At 48.6% G+C, this 16,625-nt stretch overlaps 1 protein-coding gene across 1 annotated transcript in view; it reads left to right on the forward strand.

Moving 5' to 3' along the window:
• Positions 1–13,359: 13,359 nt before the first annotated feature.
• The window catches only part of Ywhaq (tyrosine 3-monooxygenase/tryptophan 5-monooxygenase activation protein theta), a 32,978-nt gene continuing 29,712 nt past the window's right edge, over positions 13,360–16,625 (forward strand). Inside the window, exons 1-2 of the mRNA XM_075984071.1 lie at positions 13,360–13,636; positions 14,017–14,351. Coding sequence (XP_075840186.1) covers positions 14,058–14,351 — 294 coding nt within the window. The 5' untranslated portion in view covers positions 13,360–13,636; positions 14,017–14,057. The remainder of the gene's footprint in view (positions 13,637–14,016; positions 14,352–16,625) is intronic.

Consider the following 16,625-nt stretch of genomic DNA (forward strand, 5'->3'; position numbering starts at 1 on the left):
AAGCTGTGTGCTGTTTGGAGATTGCCCAGTCTCTGAAGTAAATCTGTGCAGGATGGCTCACTGTATCTAGGCGGATGGTGGAGCATCTTCCTGGAAGATGCAGATTACAGATACTTCTTTTCCAGATTGCCTGGCATCTAGGTGTGGCCTGGGACTCGGGTATGACAATATTCTATTCCAGGGTTTAGTATCCGGAGTGAGGCTCTTAAAGAGCAGCGGTTATGGAGAAAGCCTTTTAGGGCATCATCACCCTAGTGCCATGGATTTCAGTAAGGGTGGTGCTGTGGCAGAGAATGGGATCCAAGGTCTTGTGTCTCAACCCCAAAAAGTCAGGGCAGTATGTTCTGATACCAGCCAGCTAATGGCAGAAGCCATAAGGTTCATCTGGGCAAGGACTTCAGGGCGGTTCTGGTCATAGCTTAGCCAAACTCCATCTTCAGTGCTCATTACTCCATTAACTTGGTCCATCATGGTCCCTCGCTATCTAAGAATTAACAGTGTTACTCTTATGCCAAGGTGAGTATGGATTTGTTACTTACAATAGGAGAGGCATGTTTTTATTTCTCAGTGCTAAGGATCACACCCAGAGCCTTGCACACACTAGGAAACGGCTTTATCACTGAGGTACCCATCCTTTGGGATTCGATAATTAACATAGATTAAGTTGGGTCCCTGTTCAGAAAGGGTGAAGGGAACATCTTGGTTAAGGTTTCTATTGTGATGAAACACCATGACCAAAGCAATAGGGAAGGAAAGGGTCTATTGGGCTTATATTTCCACACCATAGACCATCACTGAGGAAGTCAGGAGCCTGAAGGCAGAAGTTGATGCAGAAGCCATGGAAGGATGCTGCTTACTGGCTTGGTCCCCATGGATTGCTCAGCCTGCTTTCTAGTAGAATCCAGGACCACCTGACCAGGGATGGCCCCACCCACAACGGGCTGTGCCCTCCTTCATCAATCACTAAGAAAATGCCCTATAGGCTTACATACAGCAAGATCTTCTGGAGGCATTTTCTTAATTGAGGCTCCCTCCTCCCAGATGTAACCTTGGCTGTCCTGCTTCTGCCTCCCAAATGCTGGGATTAAAGGCATGCACCACCACCACCCAACCTCAAATAGTTACTCTTTAACACAGCTACTCCACTCCAAATTGAAGTCAACATGGTCATCACTACAAATCATTTGTTGAAATAATCTATCCTGAAGAAAAATTAGGAAAAGGGGTTGAAACAATTCCTCCAAATTACACATTTATAAATATTGTCATATTTAAAATGTGAAAGGCATGAATTAGTGGAAAAGCAGTTTTTTGACAATAGAAAAAAAGACTCAGCAACAGTTTACTAAATTCAGCATTCTACTTTATTGCTTTAACAGACTGAACTTTAGAACAAGTATTTGTATTTATTTATCTATTCTGAGACAAGGTATCACGTACCCCAGGTTGGCCCGGAACACACTTTTATTTACTTATTTATTTATTTATTTAGTTAGTTAGTTTTTTCAAGACAGGGTTTCTTTGTAGCTTTGGAGCCTGTCCTGGAACTCACTCTGTAGCCCAGACTGGCCTCAAACTCACACGGATCCTGGCTGTCCTGGGACTAGCGCTTGTAGACCAGGTTGGCCTTGAACTCACAGAGATCTGCCTGTCTCTGCCTCCTGAGTTCTGGGATTAAAGGCAGGCGCCACCAGTGGTTTGGCCTGGAACACTTGGTGTGGCTAAGGATGCTCGACTTTGCTCTGGCTCTCCGGCTTCTTCTTCCAGAGAGCAGGGATCTCATGTGACCTCCACTGAGCACGGCTCAATTTTGAAAATATTTTAGTTTGAAACTCCTGCGAGATGTTTTCCCTCTTGGTTTAGGGTCAGAGATTACCGTAACTGGCAACAACTTGTTCTAACAGTGTAAAACTGTCCAGAAAATCTTCTTCCTCTATCAAATGACTTTATCAAATTGACATAAAATTAGCTAGGACAAATCATGTATTTTCTGAGCACTTATTAGGTAAAAATCCAGCTATGGAACTTAAAAATCTTGTCTTATTTATTTGTTTGTTTGTTTATGGATGTCTGAGGATCCCTGTGTGATGACTCCACCAGGGAACAACCAGACCTCTGAGAGTCGCTGTCAGGTCCCCTGACTCTACCTCATCACTGCCACCTCTACTCACTTGCTGCTGTTTGAAGCAATACTTCAAAATCAGCCTCCAGACCTCAGCTTTTGACTTGTACAAGCAGCAGCTACAACTTCCTGTGTTGAAGACCCAAGCCTGCCTGCTTTACCCTTGTAAGCTGAGTTCTTGTTATACCAGCTCCCCGCCCCCCACTGTGTGTGTGTGTGTGTGTGTGTGTGTGTGTGTGTGTGTGTGTGGTGTGTGTGTGCGTGTGTGTAAACTGCTCTCACTTGGGTTCATGTTTTGAATCCGTTGGCTCAAGAAGGGACAAGCTGCTGCCTTCCTCCCTTTGTTTCAGGAAGTTTGCGCAACAACCGCAGTGGCTGGGCTGCCGCTGCTGATCCTATCTGAGCACATCCCAGCCGTTCACCCGCTGCAGACTCCTTCCGAGGGAAGCTCTTTCCCTTGGTCTGGTGGCTGATGAGGAGCGGAGAGAAAGGCTGGCAATCGTTTACTCATTAATATCGATTGCATCAATCGCCTGACCTCAGGCAACGAGCAAGCAGCTCCTGCTGTACTAACTGTTAAGCAGAGTGGGCATGTCTCCTTTCTCCCAGGGGCAGCTTTTGATGGGTCAAGCCTCAGGGTATCAATCATATTTTGGTATATTTCGTATATAAGACCCTTAGTGCTCTTGTCTGAATTTACTCTGACTTAAAGAAACCCGGAAGAGAAATTGTTCAGCTAAATTAGGGATTTTATTTACAATAAAAAAAATGGGAATTTTATGTACAATTAAAAAAAAAGCCTCTTCCCAGCCAGGCAGTGGCAGGTACCTTTAATCCCAGCACTTGGGAGGCAGAGGCAGGCAGATCTCTGTAGAGATTGAGGCCAGTCTGCTCTACAGAGCAAGTTTCAAGACAGGACCCCAGGTTACACAGAGAAACCTTGTCTTGAGAAACCAAAAAAAAAAAAAAAAAAAAAAAAAAAAACTCCTCATCCCCTCTGCAAAAGGCCTCTTCTTGGGAAGCTCTGGTTGCCAGACCTTCTGGGGCAGTTAGGGGTTTGGTTTTGACTGGGAGAAGGAGGGTGGGAGAGGTTGCCTGGCTCTTCCAACACACACCCCCATCCCACCCCCACCCCCCATCCCACCCCCACCCGGTCAGAGTCACGGGTGTCTCCAGCTGTAGCTGGACCTGCGCCAAATCCTGCAGCCATCCTGAGCAGCGGCTCACCCTGTCCTCTAGGCTCCTCCTTCCTGTCTTTGTTAATTCATCCCTTTCACCATTCCCTTCTTGGCACCCAGTGTATCCACCCAGTGCCCAGCTAGGCACTGCAGATACATAGGCAAATAACGTAGGCAGAGCCCTTGCCTTGAGGTACCTTCAACCTGTGGGTGAGCAGGCCAGAGCTGACCCAAAGTGACTTGTTGCTCAGGAAACACAGGACAGGCTGAGCTCTGATACCTGGGAGGGGTAAAGAAGGGTCACTCAGAGGAGTGTCATCTCCCATGGAAATGAGAGATGAGCAGGTAGCCAGATAAAAATGTCAGGGGACAGGAGAGAGCAGGACCAAAGCCTAGAACAGGAGGAGGGGAAGCCAAGAGCTAAGATAGGAAAGGAACTCGGAAAGACATTGCCAATATCATTCAGCAAACCTTCAGAACAACTTGGGGAGGCAAGGAATCTCTACTCTCACCGTCCTCACTCTATAAAGAGGGAAACTGAGGCACCCCGTGGCCAGGCACCCTGCCGAAGATGCTATAACAAAGTCCTGCTTCAGACCCAGGCCATCTAGCTCCTGGGTTCACCCAACATGCAAATGAATCACGGTAACAGACTTAGAGTGGCAAAAGAGTAGGAAGGCCTGCTGAGGGAACGGTGCGAGTGTAGCCAGTCTCCCCTGCACCATGTGTGTTTGCTAAAGTCTCCATGAGCTTGGTGACTAAGCTGTTGCGGCAGAACAACAAAGCCAAAGAAACCCCACCGCCTCTGGCTAGGACGTGCTCTCCTGAGTGATTCACACCCCCACATTTTGTCCAAGCCTCTGTGGAGGTTAACACAGCTGAGCTTGACAAGAAGGTCTGGGCTTTCGGTATGTCGTAAGGGAGTTTTAGATTATGTTAGTAGAGGTGAGAAGACCGTTCTAATTGCGGGTAGCGCTCTTGCACGGGCTGGGGCCCTGGGCTTAGCGAGAGGTCCAGCAGAGAGAGCTCCACTCATCCCTCTCTGAGCTTCGTGACTATGGATTTAATGTGACCAGCGTCCTCCTCACCAAATCACCATGTCCTCCACGACTTTCCTGCCACAATAGCCTGTCTCCTTGAGCTGTTGGTTTTTGTGAAGCATTTTGTGAGATATTTTGCCACAGCAACGAAAGTAACTCATGCAGCTACCTTCTTGGGCTTGGCCTTAAGTCAAGTCAATCCAGCACAAAAGGCCTCCCCAGGGGTCTCTCTGCTAGGCGAGAAGGGAAGAGCTGTAGACTCTTGTTTCTATGGCTTCGGTAGCGGTTCCTTTCTCTCCGCAGCCTCCTGATGCCTGCAATCTCTCCCACCGCTCCAGCCCACACTCGCCTCTCCCTTCTCTCAACTCCCATGGCACTTATTGTAAGGCGCACACAATCGGCTCCTGTGTGCATTGTTCTCTGTTTTGCGTTCACTCATCCGTGCTGCTCTCCCGAATTGTCTAGGGATGAGTCATAATTTGGGTGACTGTTAAAGGTTTAGTGCTTTATGTACCAAAACCTTAAAACGCCAGTACCCTGGCCACTGCAGAGAATATCTCTAACTGCTCGCTCTGCCTGTCCACACTCTCTCCCTGCACACTTCATCATTAGCTAGAAAACGGAGGAACCAAGGATGCTTTGCTCCCAGGCAGGAGAAAAGATGCCAAATCTGCCAAGAGCAGGAAAAAAAGAGGGAGTGGGGGTGCAACATTAAGTTTGAAGTTGAAGACAACAAATGTCTGTATACCTTGGTGGGTTTCAAACAAGGGCAAGGTGGGGAAATCAAGACAGTCTCTGACCCCTACCCAACCCTTAGCCTTGGCAGAAGAATTATAATGACCTGGTATAGAGCTCTATTAGAAGTCTAAGAAAGTATGCAGTAGAGCTGCGACTATATATAGCCCGGTGATAGAGTGCTTGCCTAGCTTGCATGAAGCCCTGGGACTGGTTAATACATAAACTAGGCTTGTGAGGCACTCAGAGAGAAGGAAGGAAGAGGATGCCAAGTTCAGGGTCATCTTTAGTTGCACAGTGAGTTTAAGGCCAGCTAACAAATACAGGAGACCCGTGCCTTTAAAAAATATGTATGCATGTGGTATGTATGTATGTATGTATATCCACAGGGATGCATCAATAGTTAAGAGCACTGGTTACTCTTTCAGAGGACCCAGGTTAGATTCCCAGCACCCACCTGGTGGCTCACAATCTACTGTAACTTCAGCTCCAGGAGATTCATTATTCTCTTCTGACCTCTGAAGGTACCATATGTACATGGTACACATACACACGTTGAAGCAAAATGCTCTTACCCATAAAATAAATAATTCAAAATTTAAATATATATACATAATGTAGATCATGCCTGACTGAGAACCTGATGAACTTTTTTTGTATGTGATTATTAAGATCACTGCTGTGCAAGTTCTAATGTGCTCCTGATGTCTTAGGTTTTTCTCACTATCTCTTTGTTAGTCTGTTCTATTTTATCAAGTGATTGCTTTGATAGAAGTGTCTGGATCCCAGGGTAGCCCTCGAAACCTGAGTTCCCCTCAGAATCACCTGCTGGCAAAACAGAGTTGATGCTGACGTCTTATGATTGGCTACTTCTGGGTGGTTGTGGCCTAGGAAACCCCCGTGAGTGGGCCTGTTGCTAAAAGTCCTGCCCCAGAGGTGATGAAAACAATGTATTCACCTTCTCCTAAGGTACCAATGACAAATTGAGTATGATTTCACCAAAGTGTGGGAAATCAAAGAGGTTTGGGGCTTACTTACAGAGGGTAGATGAGAGATTATTTACAGGAGTGTGGGTGCTGTCCCCCAAAAGGTTGTACAAGGATGGTTTTAGGAAAACCGAAAGTTGCATAGATGGAGCCACACAAACCTAGTCTTCCCTGCCTTATATACTCTAGCCCCTTTTGCAATTAGGGCAGACTTGCCTACCACAGGGGCTACAGAATGGCTGGATACTCATCTGAGGGTGCTGTGACCCTCTCTGACCCTCCTTCTTTTAGTGGATGTCAGTCATCAACTAGCCTAGCTGGAACGATCTTTTGCAAGTGAACACAAATGAACTCTCAAAGATGGTGGTTGTTTGGGCTCAGTGGATAATCCAGCATGGCACGGCCTCGCAGAACTGCCAAAAATGGGGATGCCTCCTCTGTCCTTGACTAAGCTCCAGGGCCTACCCCTTACTCTCTTCTAAGCTCCTGTGGGCACAGTTCCAAAAACTCCAACATCTGAGACAGTGCCTAGCAGGTGGCAGACCCTTAACATTTTTCCTGAGGGCTGGAAAGATGGCTCAGCGGGTAAGAGCACCAGCTACTCTTCCAGAAGACCCAGATTCAACTCCCAGCACCCCATGACAGTTCACAACTGTTTGTAACCGCAGTTCCAGGAGATATGGCATCCTCGCACAGACACACATGCAGGCAAAACACCAATGCACATTTTTTGAATGAATCAATGAGAAATTGAGTTAGGGCTTGAAAGCCTGCCAGGGTGTTTTTTAATGCCTCGTCTCTGTGGCATTCCCTGAGAGACCCAGGATCTTCCATGTGGCTTCAAGGATCTTGGCAAGTGAGCACAATCCTATTTTCATGGACTATCTGAGCACAGCTCTGTTCTCTGCTTCTCTGTGCCTTCATACGTAGGTGGGCACACAGTGAGTTCCTGATGCTAACCATCGATAAGATTGGCCATGCTTTGTCTTGATGGCCTGAAATCACTCCCCAAACAAACCTTCACTGAATGGCTTTTGTGGGCAAGAAAAGTCACCAGGGACAAGGGAGTGAGATCTAATTTTTTCCCACTTGAAGAGCACAGTCTGAAGGTAGGAATTTGGGAGAGAAATACAGAAACCATCAAAGAGAATAAGCAAGGGATCAGAGGGTAGCCCTGCTTGCTCTAGATACATTGGGAGTGAAACAGAGCTCCCATATGAAAACAGAGACAGTTGCACTCATCAGTAGATATATACTTAGCCACCCACCAGCCTCAAATAACTAAGCATTGTTCTCAAGACAGCCTTGGCTTATCCTCCACTGCAAGTGTACAGAGTCCTGGCTGTTCTAGAAAAAGTCAGGCAGGCCTGTTTCTGTATCCTAACTCTAAGGCCTACCAATTGGGTAGGTGATTTAAAGGGTCGGCGCCTCTGTGGAACCAACTAGGCTGTGAGGTGTTTGTTCAGAGGACACTGGAGAGATGAGATGGGAAAACAAAACAAAACCCTGGGCTTAGGAAAGCATGTGGTCTGGTAAGGGAGCAGTGACAGAGGCACCTTGTGGGCAAACATTTAGAGCTATGGATGGATGTTGATATCATTGGCTGAGTGGGAAAAGTTATTGGATGTGTTAGTCAGGGCTTTCCAATGAAATTATATCAAATATATGTGTTATGGTTTAAGTAAAAATGCTGCAGGTTCCCAAGGGGCTGCAGCAGGCAGCAGGCCATGAGACCATGCAGCAGATCCCCAAAGTGGTGTCAGGCAGCAAGTCCTAGGAGCAACCAGTCCCAGGAAGAGATGGCACAGTTCCTCAAGTGGCTGCAGTGGGCCATGACGGGCAGCGAGTCCCAGGCAGGGAGCCGTGTGGTGGGTGAGAGACCTCGACAGGGCAGCCAGTCCCATGAGAAGAGACAGACAGATGGGCATACCATGAGACCATGCCACAGGTCTCCAAAGGCAGTTGGTCCAGGGCAGTGTGGGTGAGAGATGGAGACAGATAGGCACGCCATGCAGAGTGAGGTTGGATATTTATTTAGTGGGTTATGGAGGGAAAGGGGAAAAGGGGAAAGAGGAGAGAGAGGGAGAGAGAGTGGGAGGGAGGGAGAGAGAGAGAGACAGAAATAGGGGTGGGGAGGAGAGGAGCCACAGCAGCAGCTACCTCTCTGGGAGAGAGACAAAAAAGGAAAGGACCCAGACTGGAAGCTGAAGATCAGCTTGCCTCTGCAGAAGAGGGGAGGGAGTGGGCATGGCTTGTCTCTTAAAGGGACAGGGCATATCATTACATTCCCATCTCTTTTTTATAATAAAAAGGTAGGAGGTTAGACACCACAGGTTAAAGGAATTGGAATGGCAGATTTTCAAGACTGCTTCCCATTTATTTGTGGGTGTTGTCTTTTGGGGGGAACCTGAGTAGACTGGGTGCTGATCACATCCTGGCATAGCTAGTCTCTTTGGTTTAAGTAAAAAATGCTGCAGGTCCCCAAGTGGTGGCAGGCAGCGGCAGTGGGTCCCAAGACCACGGCAGACCACAAAGGCAGCTGGGTCCCAGGCAGGAAGCCATGTGGCGGGTGAGAGGCCAAGACAGTTAGGCACACAATGCAGAGTGAAGTTGGATATTTATTTAGTGGGTTATGGAAGGGAAGGGGAGGAGGGGGAAGAGCAGAGAGAGAAAGAGAGAAACAGGGAGGAAGGGAAGAAGGGAGAGGCAAAGCTGCTCCAGGGAGAGAGAGAGAAAGAGAGAGAGAGAGAGAGAGAGAGAGAGAGAGAGAGAGAGAGAGAGAGAGAGAGGGGGGGAAGGGACACTGACTGGCTGGAAGCTGAAGATCATCTTGCCTCGGCAGACAGGGGAGAGAGTGGGCGTGGCTTGTCTCTTAAAGGGAGAGGACAGACCATTACAATATGTACTAGTTACTTCTCTCAGCTGTGGAGAAATACATGGCCAAAGGAACTTTGGAAGGGTTTATTTCAGCTCTCCATTCGAAGGTGTGGTGGCAAGAGCTTCAGTCAGCTGGCCATATTACATCTGTAGTCAGGAAAAGAGAGACGGACATGCAAATGTTCTGCTTGGTTTCTCTATGCAGACCAGGACCTTAGCCTGTGAAAGGTGACCCCTTATTATAGACCTTCCTGCCTCAGGTAACCTAGTCTTGATAACTCCTTACAGATGGGATCCAGATACTTGTCTCTTCCACGGCAATAGATCTTGCCAAGTCAACAAATCAGTATTGGCTATCACAATATAAAAACAGGAGAGATCGGTGGATTATAAGTCATTGATTTATTGTGCGGGGTGGACCAACAAGCTGAGCCACAGAGGGCTGGTGCTCCACTTCCAGCTCAGAGGTCTCAAATGACACCAGAATAAATGCAGGCTGTTGGAGGACTCCCTCCTGGTGAAAGGAGGCCTGGGTTTTGCCCTGTCCAGGCTTTCAGCTGAGAGGGTGAGACCCACCTACAAGGTCCACAAATTATCAATCTCAGCACCTGGGAAGCAGAGGCAGGTGAATCTCTGTGAGTTCCAGGCCAACCTGGTATACAGAGTGAGTTCCAGGACACCCAGGGCTATACAGAGAAACCCTGTTTAGAAAAACAAAACAAAACAAAATAAATAAAATAAAAAATATAAAATCTCAGTCTCATTAACATCTTTATGGCAACACCCAGATCATTTTTGACACTAAAGGTGGCCATCCTGCAGTCCTTACCTGTGCTAACTAACACAATTGATTCAAGAGATAAACTTTCATTAACATTTCACAAGTTACCAAGGTTCCTTGAGGAGGGACAACACCCTCCCTAGCCTCAAGCAGAGGGAAAAAGGAAACAACAAACCTAAAATTTAGCTGGGCTGTGACAGCCAAGGCATTATCCCAGCACTTGAGAGGCAGAGGCAGTCAGATCTCTATGATTTCAAGACCAGCCTGGTCTACAAGAGCTAGTTCTGGACAGCCTCCAAAGCTATAGAAAAACTCTTGTCTCGAAAAACCTAAATAAGTAAATAAATAAACTAAGATTTACTGGACACTTGCAAGATAGCCCATATTTTCTTATGGGAGACTTCACTTAATTCTTTGAGTTATGAACTGCTTTTACAGTTTACAGGTATAGGAACTGAGGTCCAAAGAGTGCCAAGATGCCCAAGATCAAATCATAAATATAATGTCTGAGTTTAAGGATCATCTGACTGCAAGATGAATGTGTGTTGTTCTCTTTCAGCAACTTTTTAGCTGGCAATTCAGGAAAATTAAGGTAACTGTACAGTACTTTCTCTGTGGTCTGTTCCCTAAAATCCTTCCCAGCATGTTGGTGTGATACTGAATACATGGCTGCTACTCCAAGAGGACAGGGAAACTGTAAAGGTAAAAGTAAAATGCCGAGGATCCCTAAGTGGCTCTCCGATGACATGGTGGCAGGCAGCGGGTTGTGGGTCGAGAGCAGCCAGTCAGTCCCAGGCAGGGAAGGCGCAGTTCACCATGAGGCGCCAGCGGGCCGTGAGGGGCAGTGAGTCCCAAGCAGGTAGCCGTGTGGTGGGTGAGAGACCTCTATGGGGCAGCCAATCCCATGAGGAGAGACAGATGGATGGATACCCCATGAGACCAGGCCACAGGTCTCCAAAGGTGGCTGGTCCCCGGCAGGGAGCCATGCAGTTGGGGCGAGAGAGAGAGACATGGATAGGCACACCATTCAGAGGTAGGTTGGATATTTATTTAGTGGGTTATGGAAGGGAAGGGGAGAAGGGAGAAGAGCAGAGAGAGAGAGAGAGAGGCAGAGAAGGGGGAGGGAGGGAGAGAAAAACAGAAGCGGGGAAGGGGAGAAGTAGGGAGAGGGAGGCAGAAGTTGCTTTTTCAAGAGGGAGATGGAAAAGGACTCGAGCTGGAAGATGAAGATCAGCTTGCCTCAGTGGACAGGGGAGGGAGTGGGCATGGCTTGTCTCTTAAAGAGACAGAGCAGACCATTACAGAAACAAGTCAGAACCTTCTTAAAGTTCAGTCCCTATCAGAACCTGAGAGGACCAGGTGAAGCAGCCCCAGCAAAACTTCAGGGATGTGCTTTGATACCTACACTACATAGGTGCTCTACTGCTGAATAGCTGGGTGACTAGGCTGTGCCTCATTTCCTTTTTCTTTGGATTGGAGATGGTGATTACAACTGTATTTGCTGGTCAGGTGGTGGTTGTACAAGCCTTTAATCCCAGCACCCGTGGAGGCAGAGACAGGCAGATCTCTGTGAGTTTGTGGCCAGCCTGGTCTACAGAGCGAGTTCCAGGACAGGCTCCAAAGCTACGGAGAAACCCTGTCTCGAAAACTCCCAAAAAACCCAAAACAGGACAAACAAACAAAAGAACAAACAAAAACTGTATTTGCTTTCTAGTGGCATTAAGTATATTAAATGAGTAAATCCCTGCGGGACTTAAATCATGTGTGACACTCATTACTACTCAATAAATGCCTGTTTGTCTGTGTCCTGGGACTTCAAGTGTCCAAATGTTTCTTTTGGACACAGAGGCGGAATTCTCTGGAGACTCTCATATCTTACAATTTCATGATGTGTCAGTGTTTCTGATTTCAGATCGTCTTAACTATATGAGCTTGTCTACGATAAATATTTGGATGAAAGCGGAGATTTTTAGGGGGTAGGATACAGAGAAAAGCAAAAACTTGCCCAGTGCCGCCTGGAGAGATGTCAGAGCATCCTGACTTATTGAAAAAGAATGGGTCCACCTGCCTTTCTGGATAGTGCAACCATTTGACAATTCCCCTTCAAATATCTCTATCCCCCCCCCCCAACACACACACACACACACACACACACACACACACACACACGCCTCCTATTCTCAGGGCTTGCTGCTCTAATTTAGGGAATCTTGAAATTCACTGCCTTAAAAGCAGGCGTTTTATCTGACCTTCCACATGGAAATTCTTTCCTTTGGAATTTCTATGTGTCCAGCTCCACCCAACCCACAGGACCATAAATGCTTGCGTGTCGGCAGCCTGGCCTCAGGGATTCCAGAAATAATGTCGGGCCCTAGCTAGAGCACTGGAGCATAGTAAGGCATTTCTGTACCGAGACAGAGTCGCTTTCCAACCAGGCCTCTCCCCGACAAAGCACAAAGCAACCTTTACTAGTTGGCTGGGGAGGGGCAGCTGGGAGGGAATACGAATTTCTGGAAAGTTTGTCCTTTTCCGTCAAACCTACCATACTGGAGTCTCCAGATCCGCTGGCTTCCTCTTAGCATTTGAATTCACTTTGCTTGCAGCGGCGGTCACTAAGTTCTTTGAACCCTTGGGGAACAACGGGAATTGGAATCTCAGCCTCCTGAGCCCAGGTGGCAATTTCCTTCTGAAGTCAGGCAGGACAGCCACCTCACTAGGAGTTGGGGCGTGTTTGTGATTGAAGGCAGGAGAGAAAAGAGCGATTTTAAAAGAAATGTTAGTCATGATCTTGAATACATAGTATCCGGGGCAAATGTTCTCATTTCAGAAGGGTGTTTATCGTGCGGAGAAAATCGGAAGTCAACACAAGGGGAGAATTTTGGCTTTATAAGAATCTTCGAAAAGAAAAAAGAGCATGAAAAAAAAAAACCCACCACACCCAAAAATCGAAACCTTGTACACTTGCTTGTGTGTATGTGTGTGTGTGTGTGTGTGTGTGTATTTAGACAGTAACCTGGAGAAGTAGGAAAGGATTTAAAAAAAAAAATGTTTCGGGAAGCAGGTAGTCATAGCTGTTTCTCCAAATCGTGCTTAATGTCATTTTCCATTTTTTTAAAAAAAAGCGTAACTGACTCTGCCACGCGGACCTGCCCGGATCTCCTACATCTACCTTTCCACAAGAGAATTCCAGGCTCTAGGATGCCTGCGAGAAAAACTCGTATTAAGCCACTTTCTCTGGGAACCAAATCTTTTCTAATGGGGATGGGGTTATCTCTAATTTGGAGTAGGAATAGGAAAGTCATAAAGGCTGCATGTTAGCGTCTGGGGTTCCAAACCTTTGTCAAGAATAGGAAGGTGGAAGAAAGAAAGGCGCTTGTGCAACCAAACGGCCAATTATGTCACCCTGTGAAGTCCAGCCGCAAGCCGCTGTAGCCAGTGAGCTGCAACGCCCCATCTGCAGTGGTCGCTGCAGCAGGACACGCGGCCGCAGCCGGGGAGGTCGAACGCACCTCCGGGTCCCGTGCCGCACCCAGGAGTGCCGGGCTGGCGGGGAGGATGAGGGGAGTTGGTAAAGGCATCGCCATGGCAACAGTGACGTCCATTCACCCTGGATCTAATTGGAGGAAACCCCGTGGCCGAAGCCGCAGCCTGCGGGCCAACCGAACCTACCCGAGCCGACCCACCCTCCGAGCCTCCGCTTCGCTTCCCGCCCCGCCCCCATGCGCCCCCTTCCGCGCGCTCGCTTCTCATTGGTCAGCCAAGGGTCTGGAGGCGGGACTCCCCGGGGAAGTGCGGAACGCTATTGGCCGGCGGCGTGCTCGTCGGCTCCGCGCTAGGCTGAGACGGGAGGGTCCTCGGCTAAAGCCCAAAGCAGATCAAAGTGGTGGGACTCGCGTCGCGGCCGCGGAGACTAGAAGGTGAGTACGGGCGCCGCCGAGGAGCCGCCGCCGCCGCCGCCGCCGCAACGGATCGGGGCCGGGGTGGCGGGGTACGGTGCTCGGGGCTGCTAAGCCACCGCGCGCCCGAGGGACGGGCCGGGGCGGGAAGGTGCGGCGCCAACGGCCGCTTCCATCTTGGGCCAGGAGGGGCCCGCGCTCCGGCCTCGGGGAGGCGCGGCGGGCGGGCTGGAGGGCGCGCGCGGAAGGCGGCGGCCCCGCGGGAGGCTCGAGGACGCGGCCTCGTGCTCCGAGACAAAGCGGGCGTCCGGCCGCATTGTCTGACGTGCTCTCCCCCCGCTCTTTTTTTTTTTCCTCTCCGGCGCCGCCCCGCTCCGCCCCGCCCCTGGCGGCTCTCTCAGGAGGACTCCGGATTCGGCTCGGCTCTCGCCCTCGCTTCGCCATGGAGAAGACCGAGCTGATCCAGAAGGCCAAGCTGGCCGAGCAGGCCGAGCGCTACGACGACATGGCCACCTGCATGAAAGCCGTGACGGAGCAGGGCGCCGAGCTGTCCAACGAGGAGCGCAACCTGCTGTCGGTGGCCTACAAGAACGTGGTCGGGGGCCGCCGGTCCGCCTGGAGGGTCATTTCGAGCATCGAGCAGAAGACCGACACCTCCGACAAGAAGTTGCAGCTGATCAAGGACTATCGGGAGAAAGTGGAGTCGGAGCTGAGGTCCATCTGCACCACGGTCCTGGTGAGTCGTGGGTCGGCGGCGGCCGCCGGGTGGGGGGAGAGTAGGGCGGCGGGAGCCGAGACCCTTTTGTGTGGGGTTCTTGATGGCGAGCGGCCGGTGGTGGGGTGGCGAGTTGGTGGGATGAACCCCTGGGCTGCCTTTGTCCCTTGTCTCCGAGCTTCCCCAAGGGTGAGCAAATCTCCCAGGCTCTGGGTTACAGAAACTTGGGAACATCCGTATAGGACTTGCACAAAACTGGAAGAGATCTATTTAACCTTGTGCCAGGAGACAGGTCACTTTGGGGGCTTCACATCATAGGGGGAAGGCATGGGGGCTTTTAACATAGAGATGCTAGTATATCCCCCCCTCCCCCGGATTTAGGAATGGGAAACTAAATATAGCTTCATCTTTTCAGGTGAGAATATGTTGAGACGTTCCCTGCTAAAGGTGTGTGTGTGTGTGTGTGTGTGTGTGTGTGTGTGTGTGTGTGTGTGTAGGCGGAAGTTCACTAAATGAAAAGGCTACAGACAAATCTAAAAGAACACAATGACCTGGTCAGTTTCATTATTTAGTAGCGTTTTTCCCTTTTTGTTGCCTCACTTAGCCCGGGTGTGTAGAGATGAAATCATTTCTGATGGGATTGGCAAGGAAAGCCTTCCAGGTTTTGAACTATCCGGTCCTTAGCTGTTGTGAGGTCCTTATTAGAGGGAGCAGGGGTTTGCAAAGCTTGGTCATTGCACAGACCCTTTAATCAATGAAGTAAGGTTCTCACATGTAAGTCGTAGTGTATCGTGGGGTGTCAGCTAGTTTCATGCTGCAGTTTTTTCTGTGAGACGTGTGCTCGTTCACATGCAGTAGTGATTAGTGCAGTAGCTGCCGGGTGTGCCCTCCACATGCCACCTTTAGAAGAGGCGCCCCGACCGCTCCATCAGTACTGTGTTCAGGTGCCTTTGAAAGGCAAGCATGCAAGGTTGGTGATTTTTCTTAAGAGAAGAAAAAAAATTACCCTTTCCTTCCAGCCTTTCCTTCATCACATCAAACCCCTGGAACCTAGAACTTCTATTTCCGAGAGATTATCTGAATGAAATCTTGATAGATAGGTGCAGATGGTAGGGGCAGTTCATGGTACAGTGCCGAAAGCCCTGCCGCTTTATGAAGACAAGCCAGGTTTTGTTGTATTAACATGTAAGTGCTCTTAAGTCCCTGTTCACATAGAGGGAGGCCCAACTCCCGGGCTGAGTTGTTTTTTTTTGTTTGTTTGTTTGTTTTTTATATTTAAGAGAGCTGCCAACTTGGATAAAAATGGCAGACATTAGTAGCATGTATTGATGGCTGTTGTTACCTACCACTTTGGTTTATTTACCCATACAGTTCAGGATTGCCAGGTTTTTTCATGTTCTCTAGCAGTTTAATTCTGAACCAAGGGAAAATGTATTCTATCTTGCAGCTCTTACAATTCTATTTTAAGATTTTGTGTGTGTGTGTGTGTGTTCTGCCTGCATGTATGCATGCGTACCACCCATGAGGATGCTTTGTCCAGAGGCCTGAGGGAAATGGCCAGGGGTCTTTTATCCTCTGAAACTGGAGTTAGTTTTTAGCCACTGCTTGGGTGCCAGGAACTTGACTGAGGTTGTCTTGAAGAACAGCAAGTGCTCTTAGCCACTGAACCATTTCTCCAGTCCCAGAAACTTGGGTTTTTAAGGTAGCATGAATGTGGGAGTTTTCCTGTTTTCGATGGTGTGGTTTGAGAGAGTGGCCAGACACTTACCATAGCCCTCTCATGTGTATCCTTTTAGGAAGAGAGAATTCTTGAAATTAGGGCAGCACTTTTTCTTGCATGAGACAGAGGAAGGTTAGACTAATCTGAGACAGCAATGCACAAACTAAAGTTAATATAGTGTCTTTAGCTGAATTTTGCCTTGTTGACTAACTTTGAAAAGAGGATCCTGGGGAAACATGTCTTCAGGTGGCAAATGTACTGGAGAGCTTGCTGTACAGTGAAAGGTTAAGAAATAATGCAGGGAAGAACAAAGCTGAGAACCATTGATTTTATTCATTTATTTGCCCTGCAGTAATTTATAATTTTGGGAAATATAGATCATATAAGCCAATATCTATAAGGTGCTTATGAACAAAAGGTAGTGTAGTTAGAAGGAAACAGACTCACGGAGAGAGACAGTAGATGTGAGGGTGAATGGACAGTGTTGGAAGTGGGCTGTCATTCTTCCAGGACAATGGGGCATGGGACAGACAGGAGGCTTTCTGTGTGACTAGAGGTTCATCTGTTGGTAGGAA

Source organism: Microtus pennsylvanicus, chromosome 8 (genome assembly GCF_037038515.1).
Source record: "Microtus pennsylvanicus isolate mMicPen1 chromosome 8, mMicPen1.hap1, whole genome shotgun sequence".
Classification (NCBI taxonomy): Eukaryota; Metazoa; Chordata; class Mammalia; order Rodentia; family Cricetidae; genus Microtus; species Microtus pennsylvanicus.